Source organism: Arvicanthis niloticus, chromosome 18, assembly GCF_011762505.2.
Source record: "Arvicanthis niloticus isolate mArvNil1 chromosome 18, mArvNil1.pat.X, whole genome shotgun sequence".
NCBI lineage: Eukaryota > Metazoa > Chordata > Mammalia > Rodentia > Muridae > Arvicanthis > Arvicanthis niloticus.
This window is the reverse complement of record NC_047675.1, coordinates 16,146,034-16,168,950: the sequence shown is the minus strand read 5'-3', so window position 1 is coordinate 16,168,950 and position 22,917 is coordinate 16,146,034. Positions and strand designations below refer to the sequence as shown.

The 22,917-nt window shown below is 36.7% G+C and overlaps 1 protein-coding gene and 1 pseudogene across 4 annotated transcripts in view; one reads left to right on the top strand and one right to left on the bottom strand.

Annotated features, from left to right (window-relative positions):
* The window catches only part of Cyld (CYLD lysine 63 deubiquitinase), a 52,426-nt gene that overhangs the window by 25,186 nt on the left and 4,323 nt on the right, over positions 1–22,917 (bottom strand). For 2 of the 4 annotated variants that reach the window (XM_034522278.2, XM_034522279.2), the window contains exons 2-6: positions 18,139–18,792; positions 16,689–16,991; positions 15,521–15,626; positions 6,049–6,147; positions 2,344–2,457 (exon numbers count right to left, since the gene is read on the bottom strand). In XM_034522278.2, coding sequence (XP_034378169.1) covers positions 2,344–2,457; positions 6,049–6,147; positions 15,521–15,626; positions 16,689–16,991; positions 18,139–18,642 — 1,126 coding nt within the window. In that variant the 5' untranslated portion in view covers positions 18,643–18,792. Of the gene's footprint in view, positions 1–2,343; positions 2,458–6,048; positions 6,148–15,520; positions 15,627–16,688; positions 16,992–18,138; positions 18,793–22,917 lie in introns of those variants that run through there. The other 2 variants (XM_076915583.1, XM_076915584.1) reach the window with 2 other exon arrangements.
* LOC117723429 (small ribosomal subunit protein eS7 pseudogene) lies at positions 3,683–4,303 on the top strand (annotated as a pseudogene).

Below are 22,917 nucleotides of genomic sequence, written 5' to 3'. Positions count from 1 at the left end.
AAATTCATTTAGTTTACCAAACCTACTGAATATAAAGCACTACAGAAGCATAGGAACTTACAAAAAAGACAGGCAAGTAACCAAAGGACATTTAACCTAACCCAAGAGAGTAGGCAAGAACAGGGAAGGCTCTAGACAAACAAAAGCTTCCATTTAAGAGGTGGACAGCAGTCAGCCAGATCATTAAACTAGAGGAACTAACTAGTCCAATTAGTTACATGCACAAAAGAGTAGAAAGTGGGGAAGACAGACAGGCATAGGCAGACACACACACACACACACACACACACACACACACACACACACGCATACGCACGCACACACAAGAAACCCAAGCTTCTTACTCTATGTCAGTTACTACATTCTACATGGTCAGCACACCCCAAATGAGCCTCTGATGAATTCTTCCCATGACAGAACTGACTGGGGTTATCAATGACTTCCAGAGTCTGCATCAAATGAGCTTTATGTGGGTCTCACTTCATGTGCTCTGAGAATTCAAGGGTGCTGTTCACTTACTCAAGGCACTCCTGACCCAATAGTCTCTTGGTTTTACGCAAAGCCCCATGGTCACTTTTCCTTAGACTCCATTAACAACTTACCTTCCTTACATCCCAGCCATTAAGTCCTTCAGCAGTTCAATCCCTGCCCCCTCTCCTCACTGTTGATCAAAGAATTTTAATCCCCCTATGTGAAGACAACTTACAAATGTATTTCTCTAGCTCTTACCTCTCTTCCAAGCTTTAAACCTATACATCCAACCAATCCTGTTTAATGATTCACCTCTGGGAAATTTGAAGGACCCCTCAAGTGAATCATATTCAAAATCAAATTCACCACCTACTTCCTGCCATTCTAAGTATATGATCCAGAAAGCCAGGGGTCACCACTGGTGTGTCTTTCTTCCTCAACTCTTATATTCATTCTAGCTATAGCTCCTTTCATTCCAACTTGAGCTCAATATCCCTTTATATCACTTACTTCTATCTCTCCTCCAAATCTTATCTCAAGAAATTATAATCCGTTACTGTAACACCCTTCAGTGGTATCTACTTACTACATTGAGTCTACTGTTTGTCCTGTACCAGGATGCTGTTTGGAAAAGACAAACTTGGTTATATCACTCTCTGCTAAATTTTTTTCAGTGGTTCTCCATTTTCTTTCAGAGAAGTATAACTAGGTTACATGTGGCCTGACCCCATTGACTGCTCCCTTTCTTCCTCTGGATCTTTCTACTTGACTAGGCTTGATTCTTCTCAGAGGACTTTATATATACCATTTCCATGGCCTAACTTATATTACTCTCTTTGAATCATTTCTCTAGTGTCCTAGTCAGTTTTCTGTCAACTTGACACAATGCAGAGTTATTTGGGAAGAAGAATGAGCCTCCATTGAGAAAATGACTCTGGGAGAAGAAGAGAATGAGAAAAAAAGATAGAGACAGAGAGAAAATGACTCCATCAGATTGTCTATAAGGTCATTTCTTAATTAATAATGAATGTTGGAAGGCCCAGCCCACTGTGGGCAGTGCCACCCCAGGCCACATGGTTCTGAGTTGTGTAAGAAAGCAGACAGAACTAGCCATGAAGAACAAGCTAGTAACAGCAAGCAACATTCTTTCATAGCCTCTGCTTCAGTGCCTACCTCCAGGTTCCTGCTTTGAGCTCCTGTCCTTCCTTCCCTCAGTAATGAACTGTTACCTGAAAGCATAAGATGAAATAAACCTTTTCTTCCCCTCGTTGCTTGGTTAAGTATTTTACCAGAGCACTGAGACACCTGGTAACCGTGGGTTGCCCTGTGACCTCTCTAGCACCCTCACAGCACCAAGTCCTGTCACAGCACTCATTGACATTACAATTCCAATATTTGTGTCTGATGAATTTCTGTAATAATAATAAATGGACTACAACTTCAAACCGGGGTAGGGCTATATCTATTTTACTCTTTGTCAAAGTAACCTGAGAATGTCTCAATAACTACTTGCTGAACAGATGAAGGAAATGAATAAAGAAAAATGATGTCTAAGAAACAAGGGAAGGTGGAATGTTTTCAAGGAAGTAAAATAAGACAGTCATTAAATGAGTCACTTCATTTCTAGAAACCTTTGCTCCTAAGCACATGAGTTAAGATATAAGAACAGAGTACTAACACATTTCAAATGCATCGTTATCATAATAGCAGAGTAGTTCAAACTACATTTAATATTTCAGTCTAGCAACATTAGCATGTCAGCAATAGTCTACTCACTGCTTCCAAAAATTACAAATATTGATGAAAAGGCCATTTTCCCTTACACACTAAACAGAAAGGATGATTATAAAGGGTACTAAAGTTATAGATTACCTTCATCAATGTACCATGGATTTTTGGACTTAGATTGTTGTGAGTCAACAGATGACCCATTTAAGGTATAAAATAATTCAGATCTGTTTCTACTTCCAGGGTCTGAGGTAGATCCTACAGAACAGAAAAAAATCTTTTTTTAAAAAAAGGTCAATATGGTGTAAAAGATTTTTTTGTAAGTAAATTAGTATGAATATTATGTACCAGCTACTCATACAGATAACAGACATTTACAAACTGTACTTTATTGTTGTCTTCAGCTTTAAAAGTTTGATAATTGGTCAATACAAGTGAATGGGAACAAGCTAAAGCCTGTTTACTTTTATATTAAAGCTCTAAGAAATCATTCCACAAGCATACACCTTTAATTCCAGCAATAGAAAGGAAGAGAAAGATGGATCTGAGTTCAAGACCAGCCTGGTCTACAAACGAAGTTCCAGGACACCCAGAACTACTCAGAGAGTCCCATGTCAAAAAAAAATAAAAAATCACTCCATGTAGTCTATTTCTCAATGTCAAGATTACCTCCTCTCATTTCATCTGATGAAACTACTGACTCACAAGTTTAAAATATTACAATCATACCATACAACAGTGGTTCTCAATCTTCCTAATGCTGAGACCCCCAACCGAAAAGTTATTTTTGTTGCTACTTTATAACTGTACTTTTGCTGTTATGAATCTATCTCTGTGTTTTCCAATGGTCTAAAGCAATTCCTGTGAAAGAACATTTGACTTCCAAAGGGATCACAGCCCATGGGGTAAGAGCTACCATATAAAGACATTTCAGTCTACAAGAGAGCCAACGTGCAGCAATGTTATAGAGCCTAGATATGCTCACAGTTCTAGTACTAAGATTTGTGTAAGTGCATTCTCTAAGAGTCACAGAAAAACACAACTGCCTAATAATGGACTGCTCAGAATGCATCCATTAAGTGACTTTTGATTATAATTTCCCTTTGTAATCTTCAAATGCTATCATCAAACTGATGACAAATTAAAAACATTTTTTTTTTCATGTTTAGGCTAGGTATGTGGCTCAGTACTATAGTCCTGGCTTAGTTTGTGTAAGGTGCTAAGCTTGATCCCAGCACCACCACCAGAAACAAAAAACCAAACAAACCATAACTTCAGTGTCTGGAGCTATACCTGAGTGAAGTACTTGCCTAACTACATGTAAGGTTCTGTTTACTTTGATTACAAACATTACAAAAGAAGTAATAATAATTTAATTTTTTAGATTTACTATTTAAACATCTTAGAATTTTACTAGTAAAACTTCTTTTTTTATATAGTTTGAGGGGAAGGACTTTTAGAGGACCTCTGGGGCAGCCCGTTAATGGCCCTAGCTATGATGCTTATGGCACCTTCCTCCCCTCAGGTGGAGGCCTCATTTAGCTCAAGTGCCAAGACTGTGAAATCCAATGGCAGAAGCCCAGTGAGTTTGAGTCTTCCATCTCTCAGGCACTGCTTGAGCTGAAGATAAACTCAGATCTCAAGACATAGATAGCTGCAGGAACTCAACATCACCGTGGCCAAGGAAATTGAAATTGGTGGTCCAAAAGCTATATTAACTTTTTTACCAATTCCTCGGCTGAAATCCTTCCAGAAAATCCAAGTCCAGCTATTTTGTGAAGTGGAGAAAAAGTTCAGTGGGAAGCAAGCATTGCTGGGGGAGGACTCTGCCCAAGCCAACAAGAAAAACTGTACAAGAACTAAGTGAGAGCACCCAGAGGCTGCACCCTGACGGCAGTGCATGATGCCATCCTTGAGAGCTTGGTCTTCCCAAGTAAGACTGTGGGTAAGAAGAAAGTGTGAAACTGGATGAGCAGCTGGCTCAGAAAGGGTCACTGAGACAAAGCATGGCAGAACAACGTGGTCTAAACTTTGTATGGTGTGTATAAGAAAGAAGATCACAGGCAAGGATGTTAATTCTGAATTCCCAGAGTTTCAATTTTAAAGAAAATGATTGAATAAAGTGTCATTCATAGTAATAAGTAAATAAATGAATAAATATAATTTCTTAATTTCCTCATGTCTGAAAAAATGAAACACCATAATTTCTCACACTTTAGATTAAAGAACAAATTATACTAGAGATTAATTATGTGGGTCTTAGTAACTATATTTAATGTAAGTTGAATTCTAAAATGCTAAGTAAAAATGTATTTCTCTCAGAATCTTCCTCATGTTACACGTAGAGATCATAACTCTTTCTATCAGCTTCCACATACCTCATAGGTTTATAGCAATGGTTCTCAATCTGTGAGCTGTTCAACTTGGGAGAGTCACATACCAGATATTCATTATAATTCATAACAATAGCAAAATTACAATTAGGAAATAGCAACAAAACAATTTTGTGGTTGGGGGGGTCCCCAAAACACAAGGAACTGTATTAAAGAGTCTCAGTACTAGAAAGGTTGAGAACCATTGGTTTATAGGGTGATAGTTAAATCAGAAGAAAGTAGACCTGCATCATAAACAGGTACAGACACTTCCCTGCCTCAGTCTCAGCTACAAAGACACACTTCGTTGGTGATCAGTACAAATTCCTCAACCCACACTGAAGCCCACTGTTTTTCAATTTCAAGTAAAAAGCTCTGCCCTTCACAGTTTAGGTGATACTTCATGTGGTTCATCTGTAGCTAAGATGGAGCAATCATCACTAGAGTTCAGAAGCTTAAAGTCAGCATAGGAAATGTATCAAGACCCTCATCCCCAAATAAGAAACCTATAGCTTTTCTGTATTTGAGAGTAGTGGTCTTATGGAATGTTTTCTGTGTGTATGACATGTAGGTATGTGTATAAGAAGGTGTGTGTGTGTGTGTGTGTGTGTGTGTGTGTGTGTGTGTGTGTTAGTCCTCAACAGCTTACTGTGTTTTGCTTTCTTTGAAGAGGGTCTCCACTGACTTGAAAGTTGCCAATTAAAATAGGCAGGCTGGCTGGCTGGCTGGCTGGCTGGCTGGCTGGCTAGTAATAGCTAACAAGTCTCAGGAATCTCCTTGTCTCTATGTCCCCAGTGTTATGTCAAAAGGAAACAGTAATTCCTCAAACTCCAAAAGGCAGTCCTAGACTACAGGAAGTTTTCTGGTAGTCAGATAAAAGCTAGTATTCCCCACGAACTTGTGAAGCTGGTTCCTCTCTACCAAAAGGAGCCACTTCCCTAATTACTGGTAGAAGAGACAAATGGCTATCATAGTTCTATTAGCATACCAGAGCACGTACTGGCCTCCAGGATCCCTCGGCACCATAAGTATATATTAAACATTTCACAGCCCATGCTCGGCTCACTCCTCCTCTACCCTAAGTCCCACCAGCTTCCCTACTCCCAGCTACCCATTTGTTCCCTACATAACAGCAAGGTTTTCTCCTCTGCCCCCATTATTCTTACTTCTCTTGCAAATAGCCCAGGTCATGTCCAGTCTGCTTCTTTTTCTTTCTGCTCTGGACTCTTTCAGATGCCTCTGGACGTTCTCCCTCTCTTATCCACAATAAAAACCTCCCCCGACAATTCATGGGGTGGCCATTTTGATGGTTCCTTTACTGCACCCTCACAACCATATACATAAAATTTTAGTTTACATAAAATGTTTGAATTTTACACACACACGCACACACTTGTACTTGCACACACACACAATATAGCTTATTTAACATTTGGAAAATCAGGTATCATGTAAACTATCAAGAATAACTCCATACCTGTAACCTTTGGTTTATTATGACTAGATGAACCTTTGTCACCTACACCTCTTGACATAAAGGCAAGTTTGGGAGGCCTCCTTTCCTGTGTCACGCTCTCTGAAACAGTAAACACACGTTTTAATAGAAGCATAAATTCATGTAGAAGAGAAATAGTTTAGCAATCAATGACAAGATCATAAACAAAACAAAAAAGTTTCCAACAACAAAAAAGCATAATCTTTATAGTCATGCAGATTCTCTTAAAGACTCAAAAACACTGAAAAGTAATTTCTCAGGGAAAAGAACATCAACACTGTTCTTATATAATTTCTACAAGAAAATACACTCCTAAATCCTTCCAAATGCTTTAACTTTTGAGAAGTTAGTCAGATGAAGTCAATATTGTCTGATGTTGTAAAAAGCTATGAAGAAAACCTTACTCATAGTTTTCATTGCATGCAGCTCAGCATGCCCAGCACAATCCTACATAGTACACAGTGGTTACACTCGAGCATTTACAAAAGGTGCTGAGATAAAGACAGATGGACAATGTATTTACTGCAAAAACCAGAGTCTTCACATGCTGATGTGCCTAAAGAATCTCTAAATGATGTGACATACTAAACGTATTTGATAAAACATTTGGTGCCACTCTAGTGAGAATCTCCGAGTAATGTATTTCACAGAGACAGCTTGATGACAGTCTGGTTAGAAGACAGATCAGGTTAGGAGTGCTCTGGATAGTAAATATGCTTCCACTTTTAAACAGAAACACATTAAGAATAACAGATGTGTACAAACACATGTAAACAAGAAAAAGACAGGTGTATGCACAGATCAATAATGCAGAAAGCCAGAGACACACAATAGTAATTTTTTAAAGAAAGCAATCTAGGTTTCATTTCAAAGTACAGATACAAAAAGGGTTGGCAAACTTCTTTAGATTCAAAGGTATTTCTAAACCTTAAAACCTGGCAGAATTCATACGCCACCTATAAACACTAACCAAATAAACACAGGAAGCTCAACAGCACATCCATGAGGCTCAGCACAATGCTGAGAGTAGCCATACCTGAGAAAGCTGTTATCAGCAAAGACAGTATCACCCACAGTGGAATTTTGAGGACAGAAAGGAAAAATAGGAAAATTTTTTATATTTTAAACACAGAAAAGAACATTTAAAATGAATAAGGGAGTCACGTGAAATTAATTATTTATAAATAATGCTTGATATCTTTTTCCATGGTTGGAGGAAGACAGAAATACATATTAAATTATATATCTTAAACATCTCAAAATACAATCAAATGAAATACAGGAATATCATTTCAATTAAAAATTATACTGAATGACCATCATTTTAACAAATAATATAATAAATACTAAAAATGCCTATATGATATTACCATCCAGGTATCTATAAATGTCATCTATGTGAGTTTTTATAGAAAGATAACTCTTTGTCACTGGAGAAATGCCCAAGCTATAGCATATAAACTGACTAAAGACAACTATGCCCACTGTCAACTATAACCAAGACGATGTAACTCCACTGAAAAAGAGATGTTTGTAATCCAGCATATATATACATATGCACATACATTATTTATAATCCAAAATTATAAGCAAATTAGGCTTAATGGCTTAAATTTGAAGAAAACTTAAATATGATATAGTTGACAGGGTGAGGAATAAATTTAACATTTTTTTAAGATTAAAATTATCATGATTAAAGATATTCAAGGATATAGGAAGTCCACCCAACAGCACATCACAATGCACACAATAACCCTATTCATAATAACTAAAGGCTAAAAACAATCTATTCTGTAGAACAAATAAACTGACTGATGCATATAAAATTGTGAGCTGAAGATAAGGATCTGTGGTAGAGCACTTGCCAGCGTACCCAAAGCCTGCACCACAAGAAAACAGAGATAGAGTTCACTAAAAATGTAGTCTATCAACACAACATACTACTACATAACAGTAAAACAGAGCAAACCACTGCTACACACATGGACACTGCTGAGCAAAAGAAACCAGACCTCAAGTATACACAGTATACACATAGCAGGACTGCATTCAAAATGATAAAACTAGGAATTTAATCATTACTCTTTTTGGTTCTATTAGAAAAAAAATTCTTTTTGGAGATTCTTGGGCTGAAAAACCTAACAACAAAAGAGTGAACAAGTTATTCAAACAGAATGTCTATAAACTTGAATAGCCCATTGAATTGAGAGGGGTTGTTTAAATGATGTATTGTTCAGCATCATCTGTCATGGTGCACAATTCAAACCCAAATGAAAATTTAATGTGTAACAAAAATAAGTGTATTATAAAACCCTCATGTGCAGGCATGCTATACATAGCAATTATCTAAATATCTCTGTAAGTTTGGATGACTAATCAGAATAAATATTTTAGATAATTGTATATAATAACTGCATCTGTAAGGGACCTTACAGGTAACATCAGAGTTGCCTTCTGAGCTCTGGTACTTCAAACCGTCCTCCCTTGGGCTCTAAGTGTCTCCCATGACCAGAAGTCCTTACTATATAGAAGAAATCACAGAACAGGCAAACTCAGAGAAACAGAAAGGAGCTTCACAGTTGCTAGGGTCTGGAGGGAAGCTGCTAATGGGAGCGCGTAACAGGGGTTCTTCTGGGATGATAAAAAGTCCTTGACCTACACAATAGCAATAGATGTATGATACTCTAAATGTACTTAATATTGATGAATTACATTTTAGTGGAGTAATGTAGTGGTATATGAATTATATTTCATGTTTAAAAATAAGAACTAAGTAATATTTGTTGGACTTAATCCCAAAAGCAAACCTTATAAAGAAGATGAGAAGACAAGATAAAGAATAGGAGAAAATATTTGTAAATCATATTCAACAAAGGGCTAGTCTAGAATAAATTTTTAATTACATAAATGAACAATAAAAAAGCAAATAACTCAATTAGAACCTGGCTAAAACAAATAAAAATGTATTTTACTGAAGAATATAAACATAGAACATAAAAACATGAAAAGATGTTCAGTATCATGAGCTATTAAGGAAACAAAACTGCAATGAACATTCACCATACATTTCTCAGAACAGCTAACATGAAAAGCAGCCATGCTGATGGGGATGTAGAAAGATTTGATCATTTATATATTACCAATGAGCATGTGACACCATACAGTAGTCACTCTATAAAACAGTGTAGCAGTTTCTTATAAAAGCTCATTGTAAAGAACAGTGGTACTCTGTGTGGGTAGATCAAGTTCCTCCCAGTGCTAAGGGTGTGAGCTACTTCCATTTGAGTTGATGGTCAAGAAGGCTCCTGAAGTCCCCAAAACAGCAAAAGCAATTGCTGTTGGTTGCCTACCAGATTTAAAAGGTGAGCCCTTATTGCTAATATTACATGCTCTGGTCACACGGCATACAAAAATCAAGCTGGAACTGGGCTGGGGCCTTCCTGTCTGCTATCTATCCCTTATAGTGAAGACAATGTAATGCAGGCTGCTAGGGGAAACTATCAAGTCGCATTCAGCTATTTGCCCTGTGTATAACAACTCTGGCCGGCCAGACGAGCTCACTAGTACAACAGCAGCAAGTCTACAGGGTAGCCAACAGTTTCCTGACTGGTCTGGGGCCTACTACAGGAGCCCATGGGTAAGGAGGTCATAAGACCTAGTACACAAACTACTGCTGTTGTTTTGCTAAATGGACAGGATATGGCTCATAAAGTGCCTTCTAAATAACTTATGTTTATGCCCACAGTGTTGCTGTTGTTTTTGGTCAGAGAAGCTTCCTACTGCAGTGGTCAAAATACTGAGAACAAATAGTTGCTCAATGTCCAACTACAAATGGTACATCTATATCATCCTTCCCAAGGTTCAGGAAACATTGCATAGAAAGGGTGGAAGGCATAGAAGAGCTGGAAGAAGTAGAGAAGCATGTGAAATGCTGACTTCCAGGTTGTAGCACTCTTGAACTTACAGCAGCTATGATACCTAGAACAAGATGTACATGAGATTGGGCTTGTCGTGGAAAGGGAAGAAACTCATGGGATCCCACTCTCCCTAAGAATTTATACATAGTTTATGGTTTACAGGAAAGGAAGAGACTTTTTAACCAGTTGGGTAAAGTATACATGCTCCTATAGCAAGCCTAATGAACTCATTAAGTCTCTCTCTGTCTCTCCCTCTCTCTCTCCTTCCCTCTCTCCCTCTCTCACTCTCTTCCCCCCCCCCCCCCAAACACACACAGGCATTAAAGCAGGACTAGTTGGAAAGAGAAGGATTAGTGAGGCTGAGAGGGGTTAAGAAGGTAACTGGGTAACCATGGTTGAAATACATGATTTACGTGTATGAAAATATTATAATGAAAACCGTTATGTATAACTAATACTAATAAAAACAATTTTTAAAAACTTACTATGGAAACAACATGATCTAAAACTACACAAAGAAAAATATACATTTTCTACATATTTCTACACATTTTCTGCCAGAAAAATTAAGATTTGAATTCACTCAAATCTCAGAATACAATGCCCATTAAAGCATTGCTCATAATGACCCCAACTTAAATGTACTTCAGTGGGCACTCATTAAATGACCAGTATACCAAAAACAAAGACTGTGTTAGCATTTTTTAAAAAAAAAAAAAAAAGACAGCTTAGATAGCATGGATAAATTTCCAGAGAATATGGTGGATTAGGTGGATTAAAAGTCAATCAAAAATCCCCCAAACTATGTCCTATACAAATCCACTAACATATAACTTTTCTGAAATGGCACCTTAAAGAAACAAAGGACAGACTGGTGTTTACAGATGTTCCCTCTCCCAGCAGCTACCAAGTGCTTCAGTGCTTCAAGCTAGTGGTGGGATTTCATACCTACTATCTCCTTCTTCTATGCTGAAATTCTGTCTGGCTTGAAGCTGCACGGGTCTTGTGTATGTTGACACAATTCATGTGAGATTATATATACAACTGCCCTGCTTCATCCAGAAAATTCTGTTTTTTTGAACTCAACCTCTACCACTGGTTCTTAAAACTTTCCTGCCCTCTCTTCTGTAAAGTTCCCTGAGTCTTGGTAGGAGAGAGATCAGATGTATGTTCCCACTTAGGGCCGAGTGCTCCATTGTCTCTTGTTCTTTGTACCACAACCAGTTGAGGGTCTCTGTCAATGGTCACCTACTGCATTAAGAAGCTCCTCTGATGAGAGTTGGAATGTAGTGTTCTATGGCTATGCATCAAATGTAGCACAACAAAACTGTTACCTTTTTAAAGGACATGAACTATGAAGACATGCAATACGTGCACACATGCGCGCGCGCACACACACACACACACACACACACCAAGAATATAAAAGAAATCATGAGCTTGGGATCAGCCTCAGAAGGAGAGTTAAGTTCCCACTAAACAACTTCCTTTTTAAATGTCTGTGCAGTTTGAGTTGTTTAACTGCATTAAACTCTACCCTCCCAACTAAAGACAGAGACAGAGCTCAACAAGCAGAAATGCATTACTTTACGGGTGTCACAAAAAGGCTTCATCACCACTTCACAAACGTGGATGTGCTATCACATCAGATGTGTGACTGCTTTGGGCCATCAGAAACAGAAGGGCAAAAAGGGACATGTTTATAGCAGGCTGAAGCAAAGGTAGCTAGACACTAACAGTAACAAACAGTTCACTGGGAAGAATTCTTTCCAAATCTCACCATCTATTCAGCTGCCTGAAAAGGAATCTTCCCTACGTGCTGGAAATGTTAATTCTGTCCCACAAATGGAGGTAATTGAGCAAGAAAAAAATAAATAAACTAAGGAACTAAAGAAGACTCTTCATGCTTTTTCCTCCTCAAGAAAAGAGTGTTAATGATACAAAAAATATAGATGAAGGCTTATTCAAATTAAATTAATTTTCATCTAAACAACTTTACTTTTTAAAAGTCTATTTGCAAGCTTTATTTTGTTGGCAAATAAGTATAATTTATGTGTACAAAAGCAGTATCATTCTTAATTATATGCTATTCAAGATTTATGAATATCAATAGTTCTGAAAGAGGAAAAACATTCTTTTCCTTTCTCATGACTGCTCTAAACCAGCAATGATGTTAATGACAAGCAAGGATCTTCAAGATGCGGTCACAAGACTCTCACATCATGAAACTTATGTGGTTTGCTCTTATTGTTGATGGATTTGCTATTTTAATCCTATATCAATATTTAAATAAAATATAATTGAAATGTTTTAATATAAGTACTGTAAAAAAGGAAAAAAAATTTTACTTGTAAGGTTACACCCCAATTCCAACATAGAGAAAATAAAAATGGGGTTCTTTTCCTTTCTCCTTTCCATTTCTTATGTGCTACTGCAGAATCTAAGACCATTTACATTTCAAACAAATTTAGAGGTGAAATGTATACATATGTGTTATTCATATACAGATGCATAATATATATAAAGAAGGGAATGCTGCTGAGGAGCTGGGGGGGGGGGGCATTTCAGATCTGTCTTCTACAGAAGAATGGAAATAACCCAGCCAAGTCTGCAGACATGAGCTCTGTGGCTCAGGGAATCCTCTTCCTTCTTTAATGGTGATACCAATTTAATAGTTTCCCCAATCTTACAATTTTATATAACATACTTCACTCAGCTATAAAATACAAAACTCAAAAGCAATGCAATTAAGATAGCTAAAAATGACAGTTACATTCACTCAAAAAATGTCACAGGTTTTAATGTTTCAAAAGCACCATTGGATGACACCCTGGGGGAAAAAATTCCTTAAGAAAGAAAATGCCCAAACACATCTTTTTGCTAACTGAAGTAAAATTTCACCAGAGGATATGACTGTACAGAAGCAGTATTACTTAGAATTGGTTCCCCTGTAAAAATTCAAATAATGAAGCAAAAAAAATGACAAGGACTTCTCCTCCGCCATCCAGCAAGTCAGCAGTATAAAATTACCATAGCTCTCCAAATTTCTTTAGACAGGGACTCTCAATTCAGCTCTACTACAATTTGAGGCCCAATAACTTCTTGAGTGGCTGCTTAACTGTCTCACATGTGGTCTACTGGACACACAGATGTGACAGGCTACAGCCCATCTTTCCTACCCCTCGTTTTACCGTTCTCTAGCCTGGTACCATCTAACTGACCATAAAGTCTACTCATATACTGTCTATCTCCATTCGTTAAAATGAAAGCTTGACATAGGAATTATTATATTTTTAAAATTTGTTTAATATATCTTGAGTGTATGTGCCTAGGTGCGTGCATGAGTGTCCAGAGGTCAGAGGAAAATCTGCAGGAGTCGTTCTCCACTTTTACCATGTGAGTTCCAGGTAGGCCTTACCCACTGAGCCATCTTGTTGGCACTAATAATCACTTCTCTTCAGTACTAGGACTTGAACTTACAACTTTTGCTCATGTACCATGGAGCTACATTCCAGCCCCAATAATTCTTACCTGCTTTACTTCCTACACTAAATATTCTAAAGTCTACATAAGAGCTTGCTACTATCTGAACAAATGGTGTTTTACATTGCTGTTTTTTAAAACAATAAGCACTCACTAAAACATTAAAAACTATTTCAACTCACAAACTTCCTAAACTATACTGTCTATAAAACAGGCATGAAAGAGTGAATAACACTAAATAAAATATGAATATACATATATGTTTTCCCTTAAATATAAACCATTTGTTTCCAAAAGGTTGGACAAAGAATTGGGAGTAGGGGGACCCAGGAGGAGTTGGATGGGGGTGTTATAATCAAAATATATTATATGTATATATGTATAAAAATTCTCAAAGAATTAATAACAAATATATCTTAAAAGAAATCAAAAGTAACACATGACAGATTTTTTAATAGCAAAATTGAAATAAAGTTGTCACACGAATTTCACACCTCTTGCTACAAAACTAAAAGCTATGTGGAAAACATGTTCAAACTGTAAAATAAGTATTTATGCCTTGATACTAACAGGGAGACAGAAGGGCAGAGTGCAATCCAGGAGCCTTCATTTCCCATTTCCATGAAACAAGAAATTCAGGACCAAAAATAAGCTATAGAAAGAAACTTAAAAACATTTTATGCTAACATTACCAATAATGGAAAAACACTAGGTGGAAAAAAATAGTTTGCTGCTCACTTATGATTCTTGCTACAGTAAAACCATCTTTTATAGAACCAGAGACAAAATTCATCTCCATAGAAACAATATCCCCTAGCATGTGACACTAAGAAATATGGCTTTCTATGCATTTCTTCATAATGCAAGAGCACTCTGAGAATATGGGAATTGTTGGGAGACTGAAGAGAACTCAGAATGATAATCAGACAGGGGTGGACATAAACGTAGGCTCTGCCACTTACTTTCATCATAGACAATCCAAGGCTGATTTGAACCATAGTTTTGTTTTGTTTTGGCTTTTGTTACTTTTGCTGTTTTTTTTCTGTTTTACATTTAAATTAGCAAAAAAATTATCAAGACCTATTTTATAAATGGGTTTAGAACATAAAGATAGCATGTAAACCACCTAATTCCAGGCCTAGCACATTCCTGCTGTTCACAGTTATAAACACATTCAACAACATCCCCATCTCTCAGCTCTACTGAGCTAGCCTACCACTAGGAACTCTAATAGCCAAGGCAGGTGCTGCTACCACTGCCAATTATTACCTCAGAGTAGCCAAAGGAGGTATTTATTTGAAGCAAAACAAAAGGTTCTTAAGCTTTGCAGAGGTTTTCAGTGGTGGTGGTGGTGTTCTTATTTGGTTTTAAGTTCACAGGCTGTGCTCTAGCTCAGTGGTAAAGGGTTTTATTGCAGTGCCACTTGTACCACATGTATAAGACTCTAGGTTCCATCCCCAGAAATAAATATATATGTTCACTCCCTTTACCCATTGAGTCATCTTGCTTGCCCTGATTATTACTTTTGTAATACATATAATAATAATAATAATTATTATTATTATTATTATTATTATTATTATTATTATTATTATTAATTATGTAATGTTTCTGACTACAGTTATGGAGCATGATCTATCATAATGCCATCTTAAAACACAAATTACTTCAACCATCATTTAACAAGAGTTCTGAATCCACTGTGAAGTGTAGATAAAATAACCAACTTCTCTTTACAGGGTCCTACTTTCAACTCTTACTCCAACAGGTAGCAGTTTTTGTATTTTGAACCTTCCAATTATTCTCTATTAGAATGTCTAGGAGAAAACAATGTTAACAGATAATGTATAAACTTCACTCAGTAATTTTAGAAATACTACTTTTAGAAATAATCTTTATTGCTTTTATTTGGGGTAAATAAAGAATGTTCTATTTAATGACAATTCTGCAATATAAAACACAATTTCAAAAGGCCTATCTTAAAGTATATATTTTAATTCTCATAACAAAACACACGTTAGAAACTGTCTTCTGAATATATAAAGGAAACATACCTGGGATGATGTCATTGATATGCAGGAGAATTGTACTTTCAACACTTGCAAAACTACAAAGCTGTACTCCATCAAATCTTCCATCCCAGTTGCCAATTGGGTTATCCTAGAAATGACATACAAAGTAAACCTTTAAACCCTCCTCAATTAAATGTAAATATGAATATCTACATTTCTCACAAAAGAATCCCCTAAAATATTTTACATTGAGAACTTTTAACTATTTTGCCCAAAAGAAGAAAGGTTATATTAGAAATAGCTATTTCTATCCATAATGAACTTTTGCCCATATTTTCAATCTATAATAAAAATGTTCTCAACTTCTTTCTTCTCACTCTCTTAGTACTACAAGTTAATTCAGTATATGCACTGGAATTTATAAGCATGATTATTCAGTAATAAAAACAAGCGACACAAACAGAAAAGGTGACCTCTCTGAGTGCCTGCAGACTGGTACCCAGACTGTGGTTAACAGGCATGGGAAAACTGGGCAGAATGTATTTAATGAGGACAGAGTTCCCTGTGAGATGATAGAAAAGTCTAGCAGTCAGAGGTGGAGAAGGCATAATGAGAACATACCAAATGCCACTGAACTGTTCCCCAACTATAGTTAAGGTGGAATCACTTTTATATTAGTCAATTTGACCACAATAAAAAAAAAAACAGTTTTAAACAGTACAAATCCTGTGGGAATCTACTCAAACACAGTGTGGTTCTTTTCCTGGGTATTTTTTATTAATGACTTTCTACTTTCATTATTATCAGAGAAATCAATAAAACTTTATTAAATATATACAAAAATGTACAAAAATCTTTTTAAATTAAAGGAAAATACAGTATCATACATTTGGGCTTGGTCAGGGAAGTGTCAGTTTCTTTCATTAGTTTGGTTTGGTTTGATTTTTGCTTTTGTCTACTGGTCAATTATAATAAGAAAAATTTAAAGACTGAGAACATTCTCCCAGTTTATTAAAACTGAAAAAAGATGTAATAAATGCATTTTATATCTGCTCATATGTCCTATTTCAATGTTCCTGGACCAAAGATAAACCGGACTGTGTTCCTTAAAATACTGTACATTAATCCATTTTAAGTATTCAATTTAAACCTAAATTGGTAATGAAACTAATACATATATTAGCAATAATACAATCCAAAATTTTCTTACCATGTCCACACCAACAAAATATCCTAGACTCTCTTTTCCTGGTAAAACATCACAGAATATTACTGTTCCAGATTCTATACTTTCTCCAACCTTCAAAGAAACTCTGGAGTTTATTTCCAAAGGGGGAGGTTCAGCCTGCATTGTATCTCCTGGACCTGCAAAATCACTTTCCAATCCATTGTCATCATCTTCTATAAGTTCCAGTTTGTCCAATGCAACAAACACGCCACAGTCTTCATCACACTGGAAAAGCTGCTTTCCTTGATATACCCCATCAGTGAAACCTTGACCACGACCTTCTTCCTAGTTTTCAGAGATATTTTTTTAAAAGAGATATAGAAAGATTATTCATAAAAGGGATTACAAGACAATTACTTTGGGAAAAACTCTAAATTATACACACATAATAAGAAATATCACAACTAACTGTTGCAGTTGGGTTTAGGGTATTTAACGAATAAAGCTGTATTTGATGGTGAAATTCCCTTATAACTTCAATTCATAATTCTTTTGAGAAAGAGTTCAACTGAAATTTGCAGTAGGATTCTATCATATTTTTTGTCATTCTACCTTAAGCAAAGAGCAGCGTTTGCTCCATTTATTGAGAAAGAGCTGTATGCAATCCACGGTATTAGTGGACCTACTCACACTCCAAGTCACATGCCATAAGCACTTCACAGAGGAGAACCAGATTGGGAGAACCTGATGCAGGCTGGTTAACTAGCATGGCAACCCTGCTAGTATAAACCATAATTGGCTGTCAAAACCTAACTATCTCACTGCTTGAAAAACCAAATCAAGAAGAAAATAAAGCTTCTACTCACAAGGATGTCAGAATGTGGCACTGCTGAGAACCAATACTCCGTTTGGAAATACTCAAAAAAATTTTAGGTATGTTTCCAACAGAAATAAATTCCAAGGCAGTTTATAAAAATCAGGAATAAGTATAAGCAAACTGAAACTGCTACGACATATTTCAAAACTCTTGCCTCAAAACTGTTATACTTAATAGCATACATAAGGAACTGAGAACCCTGTAGATGGTATCACAAGATATTTCACAATTTTTGAAGTACTTAATTATAATTGTTAGAGTTAACTTTTAATATAGATAACTTAAAACTTTTTAGATATGGAAGTCCAGAATAATGACTTATATATTCTTACTATAGGAGACAATTTTTAAGTTAAAATTAAAATTTTCAATCACTAACTTTATATCCTCTCAGTTTATCATTAAATAAACCTAGGGGCTGAGATATAGCTCAGCGGTAGAGGTCCCTAGGGTCTATCCTGAGAAGTACACCAAAAAAAAAAAAATAATAATAATAATCCTAAGAATCATGAATATAAAAAATATACTGCATATAAAAGAGGAAAATATGTATGTGCTTGCACACACACATACACACACACTCACAAAAACACTAAAATATCTTTTCAAACTTACCAGTAATTCTACTCCAAAGAAAATCCCCGACACTGTCCTCTCTGCTAATAAAGGTCCTCTGAAGCGTACAACTCCTGGAAATTTCTCTTCCCCAGATCGCAGCTGTACTTTCACAGGACTGCCCACGTCTACCTGGAGGCCTTTACTTAGTCGGAGTCTGTTTCTAAATAGGCTGAGCCTCTCCTCACAGTTGGTAATCGCCAACAATAACTCTGTGAATTTTTCATTTATTTCTACAACATCCTTTTCATCAACAAACAGAACTGCATGCGGTTGCTCTAAGATTTTTAATCCAATCTGATTTTTCTTGCCTTTTGCAGAAGGAACTCTTGAATGCCCCATAGAACGGTCTTGAATGTACTGTCCTATACTTCCTTTGGGTACTTTCAGGAGCTTCTGTGTTTGTTTGTCTGTTACAGTGCATTCTTGAAGAAGCAGATAAAAAATCCGTTCTTCCCAGTAGGGTGAAGTAACTTTCTCTTGGCTCCACAGGCCTGAGCTCATTGTGACAGTAACTTTCAGAACATTAACTGGTAAAAAGGAACCACTAGTAAATCTGTCATAAAATCCAAAAAAACGAACTCACTGTAAGTCCCAAAGCAAGATTTTAGCAACCTGGTATCCATGCTGTAAAAAGACAGCAATTCAAAGTGCCTGGCAAATAAGCAAAGCAAACTTTAGACTCCATTCAATACAACCTTAAATTAAAGCTAAAGATTTTTAAATCTCATTTAAATATACATATACATACATACATACATACACATCTCAAAGAGCTAAAAGACATGTGACTGTGTCTACTCTAACTGCATTTTTAAGAAAACCAGTAACAAAGCATTTGCAGACATCAACAATGACTATTTCAAAATTATAAAATTAGAATCTAACAAAAAACTTTAAGGTTACCTCCATATACAGACTCTGAGATTTTTTTTTCTTTCAGTTTTTTGTTTGGTTGGTTTGGTTTTAGTTTTTTGGGACTGGGTTTCTCTGTGTAAGCTCTTGCTGTCCTAGAAGTTGCTCGGTAAATCAGGTTGGCCTTGAACACAGAGATCCACCTGCCTCTGCCCCCTGAGTAATGAGATTAAAGGTGTGTGCCACCACTGCCCAGCTGAGAGGTTTTTAAACTATAAAGTAGCATTTCTGTCTTACTTGAATGGATAAGACATAGTGCTTTGAGAAAACACACATAATCTTATTTAAAAGGCTATTATTTCTAAGCATGTAACTTAAGTAGAAAGTACACATTATAGTACTGAACATCATTTATCAATAAAATAAGACAATATTACATTCTGAAGCTTCATCTATAATTCATTTATCTATGTTTTATCTGACTCAATTTTATTTTTATACATTTTGTTTATATGTATATCTGCTGTGTTTGTGTGACTCTATGCCACATGTGTATAGGTACTCCAGAAGCCAGAAGAGAGGAAGGTTGGGTCCTCTGCAGCTGAATTTATAGGCAGCTGTGAGCTTCCCCCCATGGGTACAGGGAACTGAATTCAGGCACGTTGGAAGAGCAGTATAGACTCTTAATTGCTAACCCATCTCTTTAGACCCCTCATTTTCATTTTCATAATCTTAAGTATTTTGTGCTTAGACAAGGAAATGTTAACTATATTAATTATAACTACTATTTAATTTCTTATAATAAGCATAAATATTATAATCTAATATATAAAGAATATTTGAAAATGGTTTATAGCCTCAAAATTTGAACTATGTAATAACAACATATGACTATAGATAATAATACTGAATTGTAGATGTTTATATCTGTAAGTTGTAGGTTTTATGCCACAGTTTTAACTATGTATAAAAGAAAAGAATATAGAAGTGATTATTTTCCAGCTTCAATTTTTCATTTAAAACTGTTACAAAAATAATTATGCAATTCTGTAGTCTCATTTTAAAGCCTACTTTAATTGATAATTTTAAACTATATAATTTCAAATGCTGTATATGACAAGCCCACAGCCAACATCATGCTACAGAAAAACCTAAAGCAATTCTCCTAAAATCGGGAGCAAGGCAAAGTTATCCACTCTTGCTACACATGAATACCACAGTTGACATGAAAGGTCCAAGGTCACTATGTAGGAACTGGTTCTCTTCATCTACCATGTCAGCTCTAGGAATCGAACTCAGGATCGAACTCAGGTCATCAGACTTAACAGCAAATACCTTTACCTGCTTTAAGCCATCTTGACAGTCTAAAATCTAATATTTTGTAAGCCAATTTAAAAATATAAGTTGAAAGAAAATTAGAGTTAGAAGGAAGATATCCTGCTTGGCTAGACTGCTGATTCCGGAAGCCATGATTATTAAACAAAATTCCCAGTGGCAGGTATGGGATAGCCTCCTTATGAACTGTCAGTCAGGGAGGTCCTAAAGGCCCCCAAGACAATACAGATTCTTGCCAATCCTCTTGGTTGCCATCAGAACTAGAAGATGAGATTCTACTGCTTAAGACAGCACACTCCTTAACTGTAAGATAGAGAGAAACGAAGCTAGCGCTGAGATGGACACCTCCTCCCTGCTAACTAGCTTTCACAGTGCTGAGAGATGCTATGTGCACTGGGGAGAATAGGACCAGTGGTCTTACCCAGCTGTGAACCCCAGGAACCACAGCAATCCAGCAAGCAAGACATGCCTACTAGTAGCAGGACTGTGATGGGATCAACCAGCCACGTTCTATTGGATTTGAGGCTTACTCTGGCTAAAAGGAATCCATGCCAGATATTATAAACAAGTTCAGAAACCATGGCTTAGGGTTTAACTTACTACTGTTGTTTACCTAAGTTGGCATGGTGTCCAACTGCCTTCTAAACATCTCTGGTTATGGGCACTAGCAAGATATAAGCCTTAATCAGAGAAGCCTCTTTTTTTTCAATGAACCAAAGTGAATGTAGAGTCTGGGCTGTCCAAGGTTCTGAGAAAAGGGGACCGCTTGTGTGCTCGGCTCTAAACAGAACATTTCTACTACTCCCTCTAAGGTTCAGGCAATGTTATAGAATGGGGTGGAGTTGGGGTAGAGAATATAAAACCTGGAAGCTAGGGAAAGTAAAACACTATCTTCTGGCCATAACACAGCCACTGCAATCATGAAGTCACAACAGCTGTGGTTGCTTGCTTGCACTGGGCCCATATAAGACAAGACATGTCAATAACTAGTCATGGATTAGGAAGGAGTTCATGGGTACATCCTTGCTAAACTACTAGCTACTAGATGATCCTGGGGGAGAGAAAATCATCACCTTCAGATATGTCCACTATTGAGACCAACTATCCTCAACAGATGGCTTTCATTAAGCTTAATGGGTCACAAGAGAAAAAAGACGTGACTGTGGTGAAGGGGCCTGTACGGAGGGAGTGGAAGGGGTGGAAGAGAACTGAGGGGAGGTGAGAGTGACCAAACATATTACATACATACTTGAACCCTGTGACATACAATACTAATCCAGCAGGAGTCACTACTGACAGGACTGTGATGGGAAGAAGCAACCATGCTCTATCGGATTTGAGGCCTGCTTTGCTAAATGGAATCCATGCTGGGTATTATAAGTCAGTTCAGAATCCATGGCATAGGGGCTCACTGCTAAAGAACAAATTTTAAAAAACACAATTACATCCTTTCAAATTAAGGGCTTCATTATTTAATTATCTTTCTGAAAAGAATAGTTCCATGTATCTCTGTTATAAGAATGTGGTTATTTGTTTCATCCCTCATTGAGACAGAGATATCCATCTCCAGCCCTTTGGCTAAAGGTAGCAATAATAAAGCTATCATATATACTCATTCTATTCTTGCAATTAAGATCAAATATACTTAGAACCAAAGCAGAAATGGTATTATGTGACTTAATAAAAGAGCAACATGACAATTCCACACACATAGTAACATATCTCTTAGAAGTATTCCATCATTTTCACAAGTCCGTCCCTTTGCAAGCCCAAATGAGAGACTCAGGTCATCCAAGACAGGATAAAGCAGGCACTCCCCCAAAGCACTGTCACTTGAAGTATCTGCACACTTGGTGAGGCTGGAGGCAGTGGCAGCATGAGCTGCTCCTATTTCTGCTTCCTTTTGTAACATGCTCTTTAATTCCACTTGAGGGCACTGTCTACTTCTACAGAAAGGGAATCAATTTATATCTGCACTTACATAATACACCTGTAGACACCTCAATTTTAGCCCCACGTAAACAAAATCCTTCAAAAGGACACCCGAGAAGCTACACAAACCCTTAATATGGCTCTGTGCCTCTCAGGAACCAAGATAAAGTGTTTAGATTTTTTACTAAAATGCTAGTATGTCAGCATTTTCTTGATCACTTAGGTATCATTAGGAATATAAATTATTATTAGTGAGTCTCAATATAGAAGACTGTTACTTTATTATAAAGCTTTTCATCCTGTTCTCTGGCTCTCTTGCCTGTTTTATATAAATCATAGTATATACTTATATGTCCCTCTTGCAATCAGCCATTTTCTGTGGTTTCCTGCAGTCTGCCTGTGACTGTTTTTGTGGTCTTCTTGCTTTCCAATTTACTGTTTCTAACTAGTTCTAAGAAAGAAGTGAGGTGATGAGCTATGTTTATGCTTCTGAAAAAGCAAAGCAACACAAATAAAGAAGAATAGACAAATTCTAGAGGGGTACTGAAGAAAAAGGTACAAAGAGGTTGTTAAGACTGCTCCCAGGTTCAGGTAGTCAAAAAGCAGTAAGTTATTGTTTGGGGTCTCTTTAAAATAGGTCTCAAAACTTTTGACCAA